The 19535-nt window shown below is 48.3% G+C and overlaps 1 protein-coding gene across 1 annotated transcript; it reads left to right on the top strand.

Moving 5' to 3' along the window:
* The first annotated feature begins 1470 nt into the window (after positions 1 to 1470).
* mri1 (methylthioribose-1-phosphate isomerase 1) lies at positions 1471 to 19464 on the top strand. Its single transcript, XM_045709585.2, has 6 exons — positions 1471 to 1794; positions 4669 to 4892; positions 6276 to 6445; positions 12347 to 12523; positions 12685 to 12909; positions 14456 to 19464. Exons 1-6 carry the CDS (start codon positions 1663 to 1665, stop codon positions 14587 to 14589), a joined length of 1062 nt encoding a protein of 353 aa, XP_045565541.1. The 5' UTR covers positions 1471 to 1662; the 3' UTR covers positions 14590 to 19464.
* The last annotated feature ends 71 nt before the right edge of the window (positions 19465 to 19535 follow it).

Here is a 19535-nt window from a genome sequence, read left to right as displayed (position 1 = left end):
TCATCTCTCTAGACTGACTATAGTATATAGCTCAGTATACAGCTAGTCAAGTCTCTATAGTACATTCTATAGACTAAAGTCTATAAATCAGTATAGCGCTCCAGGGAGGACTATAGTACAGTCTATACAGTGAGGACTATAGTACAGTCTATACAGTGAGGACTATAGTACAGTCTATACAGTGAGGACTATCTAAACAGAGGAGTATAGTACAATCTATACAGAGAGGACTATAGTACAGTCAATACAGTGAGGACTATAGTACAGTCTATACAAAGAGGACTATAGTACAGTCTATACAAAGAGGACTATAGTACAGTCTATATAGAGAGGATTATAGTATAGTCTATACAGAGAGGACTATAGTACAGTCTATACAGAGGACTATAGTACAGTCTATAGCTGCAGAGAGAATTATAGTACAGTCTACAGAGATGACTATAGTACAGTCTATACAGAGGACTATAGTACAGTCTATACAGAGATGACTATAGTACAGTCTAGCTGCAGAGAGGTCTATAGTACAGTCTATAGCTGCTGAGAGGACTATAGTACAGTCTATACAGAGAGGACTATAGTACAGTCTATACAAAGAGGACTATAGTACAGTCTATACAGAGAGGATTATAGTACAGTCTATACAGAGAGGACTATAGTACAGTCTATACAGTGATGACTATCTATACAGAGGAGTATAGTACGGTCTATACAGAGGACTATAGTACAGTCTATAAAGAGAGGACTATAGTACAGTCTATACAGTGAGGACTATAGTACAGTCTATAGCTCCAGAGATGACTATAGTACAGTCTATAGCTCCAGAGATGACTATAGTACAGTCTATACAGAGAGGACTATAGTACAGTCTATACAGTGAGGACTATAGTACAGTCTATAGCTCCAGAGATGACTATAGTACAGTCTATAGCTCCAGAGATGACTATAGTACAGTCTATACAGAGAGGTTTATGATGTTGTATATAGCTCAGACACTATAGCGCTAGTCTAGTGTGTACAGAATAATCCGTGTAGCTCTATAGCTGCAGAGAGAGGACTATAGACAATGGCTTCAGTATTTGTTCCTTCGTTCTCCTAAACCCCCGTGTGGCTCAGTTGGTAGAGCATGGTGTTTGCAACGCCAGAGTTGTGGGTTTGATTCTCACGGGGGACCAGTACGGGGAAAAAAATTATGAAATGTATGCATTCACTACTGTAAGTCGCTCTGGATAAGAGTGTCTGCTAAATGACAAAAAAAAAAAAAAAAAAATTGTTGTAAGGTAAGAAAGAGCACCGGCTCAACTCCTCCAGTTACGCTAATACAATTGATCTGAACGCTACATTTCTACAAACAACACGGAGGGCAGAGAGAAGAGGGGGAGAAGAGGAGGAGAAGAGTGAAGGCCTGTCACCGCCGAAAAAGAGCGCGAGAGGTGGGCGTGGACAGAGCTGGGAAAGGCAGGGTCGGTTTCCTGCCGGGGAAAGCACGTGGTTCCGTATGTGTGTCAGACAGAGGTTTTCTGAGCTCCCCCTCTCTTTTTCCCCAGACAGTTAATATTCATTTTCCAGCACTTTTATCCTCTACCAACCCACGACGATTCGAAACGGCAACCGGGAGGAGTGTGTGTGTGTGTTGTGCCATCCGATCCATCTCGTTCGCGGGTCATGACGCTCGAGGCGATCCGTTACCGGGCCGGGTCTCTGCAGATTCTTAACCAGCTGCTCCTACCGCAGGAGACTGTGTTCGACGAGGTCCGCACAGTGCAGGACGGCTATGAAGCGATCAAGTCCATGAAGGCAAGAAATATCACTCACTCTGTCTTCTCCCTCTTTCGTTTCCACCCTTACCCTTATTCCACCCTTACTACGTGTCACCTCCCCGTGTGTGTGTGTGTGGGTGTGGGTTTCTAACTAGCAGTGTTTCCACCACAGTGTGTAGCTATGCTGGCTGCGGGTGTCTTTGTGTCAAACAGGGTGTATATTTAGTGTGATCTGGGCACCCTGCTCTCGGTTCTGTCACAGCGCATATCTGGACGGTGTTGTGCATGGGGCGAAGGGCTTGTGGCCTGTGATAGGCTCTTTGTTGATGTCCAGGGCCTGTGTGTTTTGACGGTCCCTGCTATTTCCACCGATTACTACCGTCCGCAGCGCCGTATTGCATGGAATAGCGGCCCCGGTGTGGACGGTCGGGGTTGGATCACACACACAGTGTGTCACTCGTTCGTTTTTACCAGCCACCGGCCCGGTTTGTCAATTTAACGTGATCCTAAGCGACAATGGTCCCAATTATTTATATACCGTTTAACGTTAACCCGTGCCACCGACAAAACCACGGTGCCAGGTATCCGCACCCAACCATGAAAACGCCCACCCCCCCTCGCTCCCTTTCTCTTGCTCTCACGGTAAAGATTGTCTATGCATTATTAATGACCGATTCCCGGGGTTTTGTTCGCGCCTGCAGTCGGTGTTCTGCGGCTTGTTGACTCTTTATTAGTGTTTGGCGACGGCTTTTATCAGAGCGGTTCTGATGGGGAGAGGTGTTTTGTTGATCGTCAAACAGACTGCTTCTCTTTACTTTTTATTCTTCATAATAAACCTCCTTCCATTGATACAGACACTCTCTTCATCTCCCTCTTTGTCTCTCTCTCTCTCTCACACACACACACACACACACACACACACACACACACACACACACACACACACACACACTGAGATACAATACATCTGAGCTTCAGACCTGTGATGGAATGCCTCTTAAACAGTATGATGTCGTCATGGTGATAGTAATAGTAGTGTCCCTGGGGATGGATGATACCGAGCTGCCGCTGATCTCACACACTGGTGACGTCATACACCACCACTCACTGTCCTGCTGTCTGTGTGTCCTGACTATCCCCTGCTTTGTGTTGGCAGGTCGTTAGAGGGTTGGTGTGTGTGTACGGTCCTGTCTGGTATTGCCTGCGTACGGTCCTGTCTGGTATTGCCTGCGTACGGTCCTGTCTGGTATTGCCTGCGTACGGTCCTGTCTGGTATTGCCTGCGTACGGTCCTGTCTGGTATTGCCTGCGTACGGTCCTGTCTGGTATTGCCTGCATACGGTCCTGTCTGGTATTGCCTGCATACGGTCCTGTCTGGTATTGCCTGCATACGGTCCTGTCTGGTATTGCCTGCATACGGTCCTGTCTGGTATTGCTTGCATACGGTCCTGTCTGGTATTGCCTGCATACTGCATAGTTTCAGTCATCCAGCTAACTGCAAGACAAGGTCTTCTGGACAGGAGAGTTCTAGAGGAGTGTGGGGGTTCCAGCAGGCCAGGAGAGATGGGAGGAGACAGGTGTATGATAAAGACCAATGAGAGAGTTTGATAGACACACAGGTCCTCCCCCTCTGGTTTACCTGGAGGATTACAAGAAATGTTCAAAGGCTCAATTCCAACATGATGTCTGGTTCCCCCTCCATTCCTTCTCCCCCTCCATTCCTTCTCCCCCTCCATTCCTTCTCCATCCTTCCATTCCTTCTCCCCCTCCATTCCTTCTCCCTCTCCATTCCTTTCCCCCCTCTATTCCTTTCCCCCCTCCATTCCTTCTCCATCCCACCATTCCTTCTCCATCCCTCCATTCCTTCTCCATCCCTCCATTCCTTCTCCATCCCTCCATTCCTTCTCCATCCCTCCATTCCTTCTCCATCCCTCCATTCCTTCTCCATCCCGCCATTCCTTCTCCATCCCTCCATTCCTTCTCCATCCCTCCATTCCTTCTCCATCCCTCCATTCCTTCTCCATCCCTCCATTCCTTCTCCATCCCTCCATTCCTTCTCCCCCTCCATTCCTTCTCCCCCTCCATTCCTTCTCCCCCTCCATTCCTTCTCCCCCTCCATTCCTTCTCTCCCTCCATGCCTTCTCTCCCTCCATTCCTTCTCCCTCTCCATTCCTTCTCCATCCTTCCATTCCTTTCCCCCCTCCATTCCTTCTCCATCCTTCCATTCCTTCTCCCCCTCCATTCCTTCTCCCCCTCCATTCCTTCTCCCCCTCCATTCCTTCCCCCCCTCTATTCCTTCTCCATCCCTCCATTCCTTCTCCATCCCGCCATTCCTTCTCCATCCCTCCATTCCTTCTCCATCCCTCCATTCCTTCTCCATCCCTCCATTCCTTCTCCATCCCTCCATTCCTTCTCCCCCTCCATTCCTTCTCCCCCTCCATTCCTTCTCCCCCTCCATTCCTTCTCCCCCTCCATTCCTTCTCCCCCTCCATTCCTTCTCCCCCTCCATTCCTTCTCTCCCTCCATGCCTTCTCTCCCTCCATGCCTTCTCTCCCTCCATGCCTTCTCCCCCTCCATTCCTTCTCCCCCTCCATTCCTTCTCCCCCTCCATTCCTTCTCCCCCTCCATTCCTTCTCCCCCTCCATTCCTTCTCTCCCTCCATGCCTTCTCTCCCTCCATGCCTTCTCTCCCTCCATTCCTTCTCCCTCTCCATTCCTTCTCCATCCTTCCATTCCTTTCCCCCCTCCATTCCTTCTCCATCCTTCCATTCCTTCTCCCCCTCCATTCCTTCTCCCTCTCCATTCCTTTCCCCCCTCTATTCCTTTCCCCCCTCTATTCCTTCTCCATCCCTCCATTCCTTCTCCATCCCTCCATTCCTTCTCCATCCCTCCATTCCTTCTCCATCCCTCCAGGTGCGGGGGGCTCCTGCCATCGCCATCGTAGGCTGTCTGAGCCTGGCAGTGGAGCTGCGCGCAGGTGCCGGGGGCAACGACCCCGTGACCTTCATCCGGGAGTCTCTGTGTCACCTGACTTCGGCAAGACCCACGGCCGTCAATATGGGCCGGGCCGCCCGGGAACTGATGGAGTTTGCCGAGAACGAGAGCATGGAGAAAAACCCAGAACAACTCACAGAGAGGTATGGAGAGAGAGAGGGATGGAGGGAGGGATGGATGTAGACAGAGAGGGAGGGATGGAGGGAGGGATGGATGTAGACAGAGAGGGAGGGAGGGATGGATGTAGACAGAGAGGGAGGGATGGAGGGAGGGATGGATGTAGACAGAGAGGGAGGGAGGGATGGATGTAGACAGAGAGGGAGGGATGGAGGGAGGGATGGATGTAGACAGAGAGGGAGGGAAGGAGGGATGGATGTAGACAGAGAGGGAGGGAAGGAGGGATGGATGTAGACAGAGAGGGAGGGAAGGAGGGATGGATGTAGGGAGAGAGAGGGACGGAGGGATGGATGTAGGGAGAGAGAGGGACGGAGGGATGGATGTAGGGAGAGAGAGAGAGAGAGAGAGAGAGAGGGAGGGATGGATGTAGGGAGAGAGAGAGAGAGAGGGATGGAGGGAGGGAGGGATGGATGTCGGGAGAGAGAGGGAGGGAGAGAGGGATGGGTGTAGGGAGAGAGAGAGAGATGGGTGTAGGGGGAGAGAGAGGGAGGGATGGGTGTAGAGAGAGAGAGAGGGAGGGATGGGTGTATGGAGAGCGAGAGAGAGAGAGAGATGGGTGTAGGGAGAGAGAGAGAGAGAGATGGGTGTAGGGAGAGAGAGAGAGAGATGGGTGTAGGGTGGGAGAGAGAGATGGGTGTAGGGAGAGAGAGAGAGAGAGATGGGTAGAGAGGAGAGAGAGAGAGAGAGAGATGTAGGGAGAGAGAGAGAGATGGGTGTAGGGAGAGAGAGAGAGAGAGGGAGAGATGGGTGTAGGGAGAGAGAGAGAGAGAGATGGGTGTAGGGAGAGAGAGAGAGAGAGGGAGAGATGGGTGTAGGGTGAGAGAGAGAGAGATGGGTGTAGGGAGAGAGAGAGAGAGATGGGTGTAGGGAGAGAGAGAGAGAGATGGGTGTAGGGAGAGAGAGAGAGAGAGAGAGATGGGTGTAGGGAGAGAGAGAGAGAGATGGGTGTAGGGAGAGAGAGAGAGAGATGGGTGTAGGGAGAGGAGAGAGAGAGATGGGTGTAGGGAGAGAGAGAGAGAGAGATGGGTGTAGGGAGAGAGAGAGAGAGAGAGATGGGTGTAGGGAGAGAGAGAGAGAGAGAGAGATGGGTGTAGAGAGAGAGAGAGGGAGGGAGGGAGACCAGAGGGAGGAAGGGAGACGGGAGGGAGAGAGAGAGAGAGGGAGACCAGAGAGGGAGAGAGAGGGAAGGAGACCAGAGAGTGGGAGAGAGAGAGAGGGAGACCAGAGACAGTGAGAGAACATGAAAGTGGACTAAACTAAAGAGTAGATCAGAAGTTAAAGGGAAGATGATAGTGAAAACTGCTTTGACAGACACACTCCCTCTCTTCTAATCCCCGCCCATCCTGCAGTGTGATTGGCTGGATCGAGGAGATGCTGGAGCGTGATGTCAATGACAACAAGAAGATCGGTAACTACGGAGCTCAACACATCCTGTCTGGTGTTCCCCGAGACTCTGTCACTATCTTAACTCACTGCAACACAGGGTCACTGGCCACGGCAGGATACGGCACTGCACTGGGTAAGACAGACAGAGAGTCTCCATGCTCTAGTACTAGTCTATAACCAGTGTGTCTCTGTGCTCTAGTACTAGTCTATAACCACTGTGTCTCTGTGCTCTAGTACTAGTCTATAACCAGTGTGTCTCCGTGCTCTAGTACTAGTCTATAACCAGTGTGTCTCTGTGCTCTAGTACTAGTCTATAACCAGTGTGTCTCCATGCTCTAGTACTAGTCTATAACCAGTGTGTCTACCACTGTGTCTCTGTGCTCTAGTACTAGTCTATAACCAGTGTGTCTCCGTGCTCTAGTACTAGTCTATAACCAGTGTGTCTACCACTGTGTCTCTGTGCTCTAGTACTAGTCTATAACCAGTGTGTCTCCGTGCTCTAGTACTAGTCTATAACCAGTGTGTCTCTGTGCTCTAGTACTAGTCTATAACCAGTGTGTCTCTGTGCTCTAGTACTAGTCTATAACCAGTGTGTCTACCACTGTGTCTCTGTGCTCTAGTACTAGTCTATAACCAGTGTGTCTCCGTGCTCTAGTACTAGTCTATAACCAGTGTGTCTCTGTGCTCTAGTACTAGTCTATAACCAGTGTGTCTCTGTGCTCTAGTACTAGTCTATAACCAGTGTGTCTCCGTGCTCTAGTACTAGTCTATAACCAGTGTGTCTCTGTGCTCTAGTACTAGTCTATAACCAGTGTCTCTGTGCTCTAGTACTAGTCTATAACCAGTGTCTCTGTGCTCTAGTACTAGTCTATAACCAGTGTGTCTCCGTGCTCTAGTACTAGTCTATAACCAGTGTCTCTGTGCTCTAGTACTAGTCTATAACCAGTGTGTCTCTGTGCTCTAGTACTAGTCTATAACCAGTGTGTCTCTGTGCTCTAGTACTAGTCTATAACCAGTGTGTCTCTGTGCTCTAGTACTAGTCTATAACCAGTGTGTCTCTGTGCTCTAGTACTAGTCTATAACCAGTGTGTCTCTGTGCTCTAGTACTAGACTATAACCAGTGTCTCTGTGCTCTAGTACTAGTCTATAACCAGTGTGTCTCTGTGCTCTAGTACTAGTCTATAACCACTGTGTCTCTGTGCTCTAGTACTAGTCTATAACCAGTGTGTCTCTGTGCTCTAGTACTAGTCTATAACCACTGTGTCTCTGTGCTCTAGTACTAGTCTATAACCACTGTGTCTCTGTGCTCTAGTACTAGTCTATAACCAGTGTGTCTCCGTGCTCTAGTACTAGTCTATAACCAGTGTGTCTCTGTGCTCTAGTACTAGTCTATAACCAGTGTGTCTCCGTGCTCTAGTACTAGTCTATAACCAGTGTGTCTCTGTGCTCTAGTACTAGTCTATAACCAGTGTGTCTACCACTGTGTCTCTGTGCTCTAGTACTAGTCTATAACCAGTGTGTCTCTGTGCTCTAGTACTAGTCTATAACCAGTGTGTCTCTGTGCTCTAGTACTAGTCTATAACCAGTGTGTCTCTGTGCTCTAGTACTAGTCTATAACCAGTGTGTCTACCACTGTGTCTCTGTGCTCTAGTACTAGTCTATAACAGTGTGTCTCCGTGCTCTAGTACTAGTCTATAACCAGTGTGTCTCTGTGCTCTAGTACTAGTCTATAACCAGTGTGTCTCTGTGCTCTAGTACTAGTCTATAACCAGTGTGTCTCCGTGCTCTAGTACTAGTCTATAACCAGTGTGTCTCTGTGCTCTAGTACTAGTCTATAACCAGTGTCTCTGTGCTCTAGTACTAGTCTATAACCAGTGTCTCTGTGCTCTAGTACTAGTCTATAACCAGTGTGTCTCCGTGCTCTAGTACTAGTCTATAACCAGTGTCTCTGTGCTCTAGTACTAGTCTATAACCAGTGTGTCTCTGTGCTCTAGTACTAGTCTATAACCAGTGTGTCTCTGTGCTCTAGTACTAGTCTATAACCAGTGTGTCTCTGTGCTCTAGTACTAGTCTATAACCAGTGTGTCTCTGTGCTCTAGTACTAGTCTATAACCAGTGTGTCTCTGTGCTCTAGTACTAGACTATAACCAGTGTCTCTGTGCTCTAGTACTAGTCTATAACCAGTGTGTCTCTGTGCTCTAGTACTAGTCTATAACCACTGTGTCTCTGTGCTCTAGTACTAGTCTATAACCAGTGTGTCTCTGTGCTCTAGTACTAGTCTATAACCACTGTGTCTCTGTGCTCTAGTACTAGTCTATAACCACTGTGTCTCTGTGCTCTAGTACTAGTCTATAACCAGTGTGTCTCCGTGCTCTAGTACTAGTCTATAACCAGTGTGTCTCTGTGCTCTAGTACTAGTCTATAACCAGTGTGTCTCCGTGCTCTAGTACTAGTCTATAACCAGTGTGTCTCTGTGCTCTAGTACTAGTCTATAACCAGTGTGTCTCTGTGCTCTAGTACTAGTCTATAACCAGTGTGTCTCTGTGCTCTAGTACTAGACTATAACCAGTGTGTCTCTGTGCTCTAGTACTAGTCTATAACCAGTGTGTCTCTGTGCTCTAGTACTAGTCTATAACCAGTGTGTCTCTGTGCTCTAGTACTAGTCTATAACCAGTGTCTCTGTGCTCTAGTACTAGTCTATAACCAGTGTGTCTCTGTGCTCTAGTACTAGTCTATAACCAGTGTGTCTCTGTGCTCTAGTACTAGTCTATAACCAGTGTGTCTCTGTGCTCTAGTACTAGTCTATAACCAGTGTGTCTCTGTGCTCTAGTACTAGTCTATAACCAGTGTCTCTGTGCTCTAGTACTAGTCTATAACCACTGTGTCTCTGTGCTCTAGTACTAGTCTATAACCAGTGTGTCTCTGTGCTCTAGTACTAGTCTATAACCAGTGTCTCTGTGCTCTAGTACTAGTCTATAACCAGTGTGTCTCTGTGCTCTAGTACTAGTCTATAACCAGTGTGTCTCCATGCTCTAGTACTAGTCTATAACCAGTGTGTCTCTGTGCTCTAGTACTAGTCTATAACCAGTGTGTCTCTGTGCTCTAGTACTAGACTATAACCAGTGTGTCTCTGTGCTCTAGTACTAGTCTATAACCAGTGTGTCTCTGTGCTCTAGTACTAGTCTATAACCACTGTGTCTCTGTGCTCTAGTACTAGTCTATAACCACTGTGTCTCTGTGCTCTAGTACTAGTCTATAACCAGTGTCTCTGTGCTCTAGTACTAGTCTATAACCAGTGTGTCTCTGTGCTCTAGTACTAGTCTATAACCAGTGTGTCTCTGTGCTCTAGTACTAGTCTATAACCAGTGTGTCTCTGTGCTCTAGTACTAGTCTATAACCAGTGTGTCTCTGTGCTCTAGTACTAGTCTATAACCACTGTGTCTCTGTGCTCTAGTACTAGTCTATAACCAGTGTGTCTCTGTGCTCTAGTACTAGTCTATAACCAGTGTGTCTCTGTGCTCTAGTACTAGTCTATAACCAGTGTGTCTCTGTGCTCTAGTACTAGTCTATAACCAGTGTGTCTCTGTGCTCTAGTACTAGTCTATAACCAGTGTGTCTCCGTGCTCTAGTACTAGTCTATAACCAGTGTGTCTCCGTGCTCTAGTACTAGTCTATAACCAGTGTGTCTCTGTGCTCTAGTACTAGTCTATAACCAGTGTGTCTCTGTGCTCTAGTACTAGTCTATAACCAGTGTGTCTCTGTGCTCTAGTACTAGTCTATAACCAGTGTGTCTCTGTGCTCTAGTACTAGTCTATAACCAGTGTGTCTCTGTGCTCTAGTACTAGTCTATAACCAGTGTGTCTCTGTGCTCTAGTACTAGTCTATAACCAGTGTGTCTCTGTGCTCTAGTACTAGTCTATAACCAGTGTGTCTCTGTGCTCTAGTACTAGTCTATAACCAGTGTGTCTCTGTGCTCTAGTACTAGTCTATAACCAGTGTGTCTCCGTGCTCTAGTACTAGTCTATAACCAGTGTGTCTCCGTGCTCTAGTACTAGTCTATAACCAGTGTGTCTCCGTGCTCTAGTACTAGTCTATAACCAGTGTGTCTCTGTGCTCTAGTACTAGTCTATAACCAGTGTGTCTCTGTGCTCTAGTACTAGTCTATAACCAGTGTGTCTCTGTGCTCTAGTACTAGTCTATAACCAGTGTGTCTCTGTGCTCTAGTACTAGTCTATAACCACTGTGTCTCTGTGCTCTAGTACTAGTCTATAACCTGTGTCTCTGTGCTCTAGTACTAGTCTATAACCAGTGTGTCTCTGTGCTCTAGTACTAGTCTATAACCAGTGTCTCTGTGCTCTAGTACTAGTCTATAACCAGTGTGTCTCTGTGCTCTAGTACTAGTCTATAACCAATGTGTCTCTGTGCTCTAGTACTAGTCTATAACCAGTGTGTCTCTGTGCTCTAGTACTAGTCTATAACCAGTGTGTCTCTGTGCTCTAGTACTAGTCTATAACCAGTGTGTCTCTGTGCTCTAGTACTAGACTATAACCAGTGTCTCTGTGCTCTAGTACTAGTCTATAACCAGTGTGTCTCTGTGCTCTAGTACTAGTCTATAACCACTGTGTCTCTGTGCTCTAGTACTAGTCTATAACCAGTGTGTCTCTGTGCTCTAGTACTAGTCTATAACCACTGTGTCTCTGTGCTCTAGTACTAGTCTATAACCACTGTGTCTCTGTGCTCTAGTACTAGTCTATAACCAGTGTGTCTCCGTGCTCTAGTACTAGTCTATAACCAGTGTGTCTCTGTGCTCTAGTACTAGTCTATAACCAGTGTGTCTCCGTGCTCTAGTACTAGTCTATAACCAGTGTGTCTCTGTGCTCTAGTACTAGTCTATAACCAGTGTGTCTCTGTGCTCTAGTACTAGTCTATAACCAGTGTGTCTCTGTGCTCTAGTACTAGACTATAACCAGTGTGTCTCTGTGCTCTAGTACTAGTCTATAACCACTGTGTCTCTGTGCTCTAGTACTAGTCTATAACCACTGTGTCTCTGTGCTCTAGTACTAGTCTATAACCAGTGTCTCTGTGCTCTAGTACTAGTCTATAACCAGTGTGTCTCTGTGCTCTAGTACTAGTCTATAACCAGTGTGTCTCTGTGCTCTAGTACTAGTCTATAACCAGTGTGTCTCTGTGCTCTAGTACTAGTCTATAACCAGTGTGTCTCTGTGCTCTAGTACTAGTCTATAACCAGTGTGTCTCCGTGCTCTAGTACTAGTCTATAACCAGTGTGTCTCCGTGCTCTAGTACTAGTCTATAACCAGTGTGTCTCCGTGCTCTAGTACTAGTCTATAACCAGTGTGTCTCTGTGCTCTAGTACTAGTCTATAACCAGTGTGTCTCTGTGCTCTAGTACTAGTCTATAACCAGTGTGTCTCTGTGCTCTAGTACTAGTCTATAACCAGTGTGTCTCTGTGCTCTAGTACTAGTCTATAACCACTGTGTCTCTGTGCTCTAGTACTAGTCTATAACCAGTGTCTCTGTGCTCTAGTACTAGTCTATAACCAGTGTGTCTCTGTGCTCTAGTACTAGTCTATAACCAGTGTCTCTGTGCTCTAGTACTAGTCTATAACCAGTGTGTCTCTGTGCTCTAGTACTAGTCTATAACCAATGTGTCTCTGTGCTCTAGTACTAGTCTATAACCAGTGTGTCTCTGTGCTCTAGTACTAGTCTATAACCAGTGTGTCTCCCGTGCTCTAGTACTAGTCTATAACCAGTGTGTCTCTGTGCTCTAGTACTAGTCTATAACCAGTGTGTCTCTGTGCTCTAGTACTAGTCTATAACCAGTGTGTCTCTGTGCTCTAGTACTAGTCTATAACCAGTGTGTCTCTGTGCTCTAGTACTAGTCTATAACCAGTGTGTCTCTGTGCTCTAGTACTAGTCTATAACCAGTGTGTCTCTGTGCTCTAGTACTAGTCTATAACCAGTGTGTCTCTGTGCTCTAGTACTAGTCTATAACCAGTGTGTGTGTGTATCTCCAGGTGTGGTGCGTTCCCTCCATGCTCTAGGCAGACTGAAGCGGATGTATTGTACAGAGACCAGACCCTATAACCAAGGGGCCAGACTGACAGCCTATGAGGCCGTGGCTGAAGGGTTCCCTGCTACTCTCATCACCGACAGCATGGCTGCACTCACCATGAGAGAGAAGAGCATCACAGGTATACCCAGTCTCACTGCCTGTCTGACTTTTGTTTCCTTCTCTTCCTGTCTTTCCTCTCTCTTCTTCCTCTCTTCTTCCTCCTCCAATAACTGGTCTGGTTTGACGTTCTATCCATCTCTTATCACTATACTGTTATTTATCTCTCTCTCCCTGTCTCAGCTGTTGTCGTAGGGGCGGACAGGGTGGTTGCTAACGGCGACACGGCCAACAAAATCGGCACATACCAGCTGGCCATCGCCGCAAAGCACCATGGGATCCCATTCTACGTGGCGGCGCCCAGCACGTCATGTGACCTGAGTCTGGAGAGCGGCCGGCACATTGTCATCGAGGAGCGCCCCGCCGAGGAACTCACCAGCATCAACGGAGTTCCCATAGCTGCCCCGGGTACGAGTGGGGGGGGGGGGGGTGTGTGTGTGTGTGTGTGTGTGTGTGTGTGTGTGTAGGGGTGGAGTTGGGTGTGTGTGTGTAGGGGTGGAGATGGGTCTGTGTGTGTAGGGGTGGAGTTGGGTGTGTGTGTGTGTAGGGGTGGAGTTGGGTGTGTGTGTGTAGGGGTGGAGTTGGGTGTGTGTGTGTGTAGGGGTGGAGTTGGGTGTGTGTGTGTAGGGGTGGAGTTGGGTGTGTGTGTGTAGGGGTGGAGTTGGGTGTGTGTGTGTAGGGGTGGAGTTGGGTGTGTGTGTGTAGGGGTGGAGTTGGGTGTGTGTGTGTAGGGGTGGAGTTGGGTGGGTGGGGGTGTGTGTAGGGGTGGAGTTGGGTGGGTGGGTGGGTGGGTGGGGGTGTGTGTAGGGGTGGAGTTGGGTGTGTGTAGGGGTGGAGTTGGGTGGGTGTGTATTTGATGACAGACGACAGACCGTGAGTTAATGAGGTGTGGAGAAGCTAGGTGGTGATGGACAGAGAGTGGGAGAAAGAGAGTGATAGAGCTGGGGAGAGCAGTATAACAGTATAGTCCCTGGTAGACAGACAGACAGACAGACAGACAGACAGTACAGTACAGTGTATTCTCTGGAGAATGTTCCGGAGCTGATTGACTTGTGACACGTGTCTCTAATTAAAGAACTAGAAGAGGGGCTCTGTGACATCACAGTAATTATATTATCAACTCCTGTAATTGAGACGCTGTTCCCTGGGGATTTCCTGCTCTCTCTCTCCTCCTCCTCCCTCCCCTCCTCTTCCCTCTCTCTCCTCCTCTTCCCTCTCCTCCTCTTCCCTCCCTTATTCACCTTCCCTTCTTTCTCCCCCTCTTCCTCCGTCGCTCTCTACCGTCTCACTCTCTCAAATCTCTCGCCCCCTAACCCCCCACCCCCTAATTTATCTTTCTCTCTGTCCCTTCCCCCCGTCTCTCTACCTCTCTATACCCCCCTCTCTCCCTCTGTTGTCTACCCTCCTCCCCCCTCTCTCCCTCTGTTGTCTACCCTCCTCCCCCCTCTCTCTCCCTCTTGTCTACCCTCCTCCCCCCTCTCTCCCTCTGTTGTCTACCCTCCTCCCCCCTCTCTCCCTCTGTTGTCTACCCTCCTCCCCCCCCTCTCTCCCTCTGTTGTCTACCCTCCTCCCCCCCCTCTCTCCCTCTGTTGTCTACCCTCCTCCCCCCCCTCTCTCCCTCTGTTGTCTACCCTCCTCCCCCCCCCTCTCTCCCTCTGTTGTCTACCCTCCTCCCCCCTCTCTCCCTCTGTTGTCTACCCTCCTCCCCCCTCTCTCCCTCTGTTGTCTACCCTCCTCCCCCCTCTCTCTCCCTCTTGTCTACCCTCCTCCCCCCTCTCTCCCTCTGTTGTCTACCCTCCTCCCCCCTCTCTCCCTCTGTTGTCTACCCTCCTCCCCCCCCTCTCTCCCTCTGTTGTCTACCCTCCTCCCCCCCTCTCTCCCTCTGTTGTCTACCCTCCTCCCCCCTCTCTCCCTCCGTTGTCTACCCTCCTCCCCCCCCTCTCTCCCTCTCCAGGTATTGATGTGTGGAACCCGGCGTTTGACGTGACCCCCCACCAGCTGATAACTGGGGGCATCATCACAGAGCTGGGGGTGTTTCTGCCCTCGGAGCTGCAGGCAGCACTCACCGGCCGTCTCACTGCCCTGTAGACGGCACTATCACCACCCGCTGGCCGCCGTGCGCTACTGCACCTTAATACTCCTGCTCTCACTCTCTCATATGACTTATACGTCCTCACACACACAGATCAGGTGGAAGTCCAGTTTTGTTACATTCACATACACAGAGTCAGTGTTATACAAACTCACATGTTTTACAGTCTCACACACACATTATGCAGGAACTCAGACACACACATCCAACCCCCTCCCACTCCCGTCCCTCCCTCTCTCTGGTCTCTCCTCTCTCTGGTCTCTCCTCCTCTCTCTGGTCTCTCCTCCTCTCTCTGGTCTCTCCTCCTCTCTCTGGTCTCTCCTCCTCTCTCTGGTCTCTCCTCCTCTCTCTGGTCTCTCCTCCTCTCTCTGGTCTCTCCTCCTCTCTCTGGTCTCTCCTCTCTCTGGTCTCTCCTCTCTCTGGTCTCTCCTCTCTCTGGTCTCTCCTCTCTCTGGTCTCTCCTCCTCTCTCTGGTCTCTCCTCCTCTCTCTGGTCTCTCCTCCTCTCTCTGGTCTCTCCTCCTCTCTCTGGTCTCTCCTCCTCTCTCTGGTCTCTCCTCCTCTCTCTGGTCTCTCCTCCTCTCTCTGGTCTCTCCTCCTCTCTCTGGTCTCTCCTCCTCTCTGGTCTCTCCTCCTCTCTGGTCTCTCCTCCTCTCTCTGGTCTCTCCTCTTCTCTCTGGTCTCTCCTCCTCTCTCTGGTCTCTCCTCTTCTCTCTGGTCTCTCCTCTTCTCTCTGGTCTCTCCTCTCTCTGGTCTCTCCTCTCTCTGGTCTCTCCTCTCTCTGGTCTCTCCTCTCTCTGGTCTCTCCTCCTCTCTCTGGTCTCTCCTCCTCTCTCTGGTCTCTCCTCCTCTCTCTGGTCTCTCCTCCTCTCTCTGGTCTCTCCTCCTCTCTCTGGTCTCTCCTCCTCTCTCTGGTCTCTCCTCCTCTCTCTGGTCTCTCCTCCTCTCTCTGGTCTCTCCTCTCTCTGGTCTCTCCTCTCTCTGGTCTCTCCTCTTCTCTCTGGTCTCTCCTCCTCTCTCTGGTCTCTCCTCCTCTCTCTGGTCTCTCCTCCTCTCTCTGGTCTCTCCTCCTCTCTCTGGTCTCTCCTCCTCTCTCTGGTCTCTCTCCTCTCTCTGGTCTCTCCTCTTCTCTCTGGTCTCTCCTCCTCTCTCTGGTCTCTCCTCCTCTCTCTGGTCTCTCCTCCTCTCTCTGGTCTCTCCTCCTCTCTCTGGTCTCTCCTGTGTTCATCTCCTGTCCCTCCCTCTCTCTGGTCTCTCCTGTGTTCATCTCCTGTCCCTCCCTCTCTCTGGTCTCTCCTCTCTCTCTGGTCTCTCCTGTGTTCATCTCCTGTCCCTCCCTCTCTCTGGTCTCTCCTGTGTTCATCTCCTGTCCCTCCCTCTCTCTGGTCTCTCCTCTCTCTCTGGTCTCTCCTGTGTTCATCTCTTGTCCAGTGATCTACATCCCTGTCGCTGTGTGAAGCTCTTGTGCTCCTTCTCTCTCTCCCCCCTACAAAATTCGCTTCTGCAGTGACAATCAACGCTCAGCTTGACTCCGCCCTTAAATCAGACCAGTAACAATGATTGGTTAATGAGTAGCGTGACAAAAATTCTGACCTCTGTTTGAAAAACAAAACCTGTTCAACCAGGAAGAGAACATTGGCCTGTGTGTTTTCCCTCCCAGGGTTCTTACTAGTGAACACATTTGTCTATTCGAAGTTGTTTGAGCACTTTGTGGTGCTGAAGGTGAGATGTCAGTGCTGCTGCGTGACTTGTCAATAAGTAGGACCATACAAGTAGGGAACACACCTGCAGAACTACCCACTCTCCTTCAGAAGAACTGAATTACACCCTAATCAAATTCAGAGTTCTCCAAACAACGTTTGGAAGGAAAAATGGAACAGTTATACCCAGTCAAAATATGATATATTAACATGTAGTTTTCTCTGGAAAAGTTTTTTTATACAAATGTGAGTTTAAGAAAATTGATAGCCCACGATGACACTTGATTGCTGAAAATACATTGGGTGAGTCTCAAATAGCACCTTATTCCCTATATAGTACCCTATTTGACTACAGCCCATCGGCTCTAGCCAAAAGTAGAGCACTACATAAGGAATAGGGGGCTCTGTGCCAAAAGTAGTACACTATATAGGGAATAGGGGATCATTTGAGACACAGCCATTACCAAAGCAACTGAAATTAGAACTATTCAAACCAAAACAATCAAATCAAATTGATATTACATTATCAATAGAAACCTCTTTAGCCAGCCTATGCGTATAACTTGTGGCTACCTCCCTATACCTCACATAATGTCTGTTCCTCGCTGTTCCAATCTGGACCGTATCGTCCCCTACTCCCAGGGTTAGCAAACCTCTCCTCAGACCTTTCACAATTCTGGGTCGCCTGATTCACCTGGTGGAGGGCTTGATAATTAGTTGACAAGGTGAATCAGGTGAGCTAGCTGTGGGCCTGGGTCCCTGAGGAGAGGTTTAAAAACCACCGTCCTACTGTGTACCATATCAAACTACACGGAATACACAGAAACACTATATATAGACTCAACACCAATCTCCATGTGATTAGGCCTGGACAACAAAGCAAAATAAAACCTTTTCCCCTCATCTCCCTCAACAATTGAACGGAATGTGGAATGGTGATGTTTGTTCTAAAGATTGTATTTCTATGATGTACTGAATGTCACAGGGGCCTGCACTGCTCAATGCCTTACACCACCAGCACCACCGCTCACACACACACACACACACGATGGGACAGGACAGGCGTGCATCCCGAATAGCATCCTATTACCTATATGGAGCACTGCTTTTGACCAGAGCTTTGGTCGTAAGTAGTGCACAATAGAGGGAATAATAGGTTGTTATTTGAGACAGGTCCCAGGACAGCAGGCTAACAGGGAGGAACGTAGCCCTTCAACCCCCCCCCCCCCCCCCCCCAAAAAACAATGCAAGAGGAGGTCTGAAAGTTGCCTGGCTACCCAAACTCCTTACTCTAATGAAACGCTAGGCCACGCCCACAGACATTAGTTTCTTCTCCGCAATGAGACTGGATCTGAGTACCCCCCCCCGGACGATTTCTAGAATGCAAACACATTCTAACCATTCTGATTGGTCCCACAAACCGATTGGTTGGGCCTGAGCGAGAAAAGCGACATTTTGAAAATTCATCATTGGCTTTGATACTCTGATTGGTTAGAGATGATCCAAACGACTTCAACGATGGCAGTCTGACTGAAGTATGTAGCCAACATAGAGCAGGGGAAAATGTACAGTAGTTTGAGTTGTCAGGCAAGTCTGAAAGGTCAAAGGTGAAGCACACCCCCACATCCACTATACTAGTCCATCATCCCTCATTCAGAAACCTCTGATCTCTAAACACACCTCCTCCTCGTCCCTTGGACCGTTTCTGGTCCATACCAGGCATTCTTATCTAGAACTTTCCTGTCAAAAAAGAATACATTATTTTGAATTCTAGAATCTGTGGCGTCATAACTGTTCCACATTCTAGAATCGCAGTAGAACAGAGACCCCTCCATCCCCAACCTCTCCCTGTCAAACTGACCCCTCTCTCTCCCTTCCTCTCACAACGATGCTGTTGGCTGTCAAATCACACAAGGGTCTAGGATCAAACACCACTGTTGTGTTTTTGGGTTCCTTCCTTTGTCTTTTATTTTGAGAAACTGAACTGGAAGAAATCAGAGGGGAGAGTTTTAAACGGTCGAGAACAATGTAGCAACTTTGTCGCCATCCGTAGATTGTTACGTTGAAAACGTTTTTTAAAAGGGTACGAGAATCCGTTTGTCTCATCATGAAGACATTTTTTGTTGTTGACTGGAAACCAGATGCTGTTCTGTGTTAACATTTCACCCCTTGTACTCCGGGGCATTGTTTGGCATAACAAAGAGTGGAATGATGGCACGGACAGACTGGTACCCAGGCTACTCTTGGCTGTGATCAGTTGTTTTGTTATTATCGTGATTCTTAGTGATAAAACTGTTGTTAATTAGACTACACTGAGTGCGCGTGGTCGAGGAGGCCTCTATCCACACACACACACACACACTGATAAAATGTCAGGATAGACTATGTTTAATTGGAATTAGCTGCCAGTTAGTCACCCAAAGGTTATCTGTTTATTTAGCGGGCTCAGGGATGCGTCCCAAATGGCACCCTATTTCCTTTGTAGTGCACTACTTTTAACCTGGGCCCTATAGGGTTCTGGTCAGAAGTAGTGCACTATATAGGGAATAAGGTTACATTTGAACACATACTAGATCTAGAAGGGGGGCACCATATTGAATAGTGTAAAATATCTCCTACTCTCTTTACCCTCAGTATCTTAAGATGCAGTAAATCTCCAGTGTACTTGTAGGAAACCATCTGTCCTCCCTCTTATTCTCTGTCCCCAATAACCACACTAGCATACTAACTAGTATGCACGGGCAGAATTGCTTCATACTAAGTAGTATGCAAGGGTAGATACTTCGGGACATGGCCTAATGAGTCTTGTCTTGGGAGAGGAAGATGCCAAATTAAGTGCCAAATGCAATGCTATCGTCCCTTCTCCTCCCTCTGAGATTTCAACCAATGGGAGAATGTCCTGATGACAGGGTGTTTGTGAATAAGCCAATAGGAAGCATGGCTGGTGATATTAGTGTGGGTGGGGGTGTAGTCGATTAGAAGGCCTCTTTCTACGTGTAGTTATGTTATTGTTTATATTCATAACTGGGGTTTAGTTTTGTATCATGTGGAAATAGTTCAAAAATTGATGTTTTTTTATATGTATATGAATATAATGCTGTAAACTGCATACCTGAATTAAGAAGAGATTTCTCTTTCACGACAGTACAATAAAGAGTGAACAAAAACATTACAGCTGTCTGTGTTGTATATTTTAGGTCGTGGGACTTTTCTTAGTACATACAATGATAGCCTATCTAATGT

The sequence above is a fragment of the Salmo salar genome, chromosome 02 (genome assembly GCF_965601325.2).
Source record: "Salmo salar chromosome 02, fSalSal1, whole genome shotgun sequence".
Classification (NCBI taxonomy): domain Eukaryota; kingdom Metazoa; phylum Chordata; class Actinopteri; order Salmoniformes; family Salmonidae; genus Salmo; species Salmo salar.
The sequence above is the reverse complement of the archived record's forward strand: the minus strand, read 5'-3'. Positions and strand labels throughout refer to the sequence as shown.

Excerpts from the sequence above, each read along its gene's own strand:
- mri1 (XM_045709585.2), top strand. The coding sequence starts at position 1,663 with ATGACGCTCGAGGCGATCCGTTACCGGGCCGGGTCTCTGCAGATTCTT. Across the intron at positions 1,795-4,668 it reads AAGCGATCAAGTCCATGAAG|GTGCGGGGGGCTCCTGCCAT; the intron begins GCAAGAAATATC and ends CCATCCCTCCAG. Across the intron at positions 12,524-12,684 it reads GAGAGAGAAGAGCATCACAG|CTGTTGTCGTAGGGGCGGAC; the intron begins GTATACCCAGTC and ends TCCCTGTCTCAG.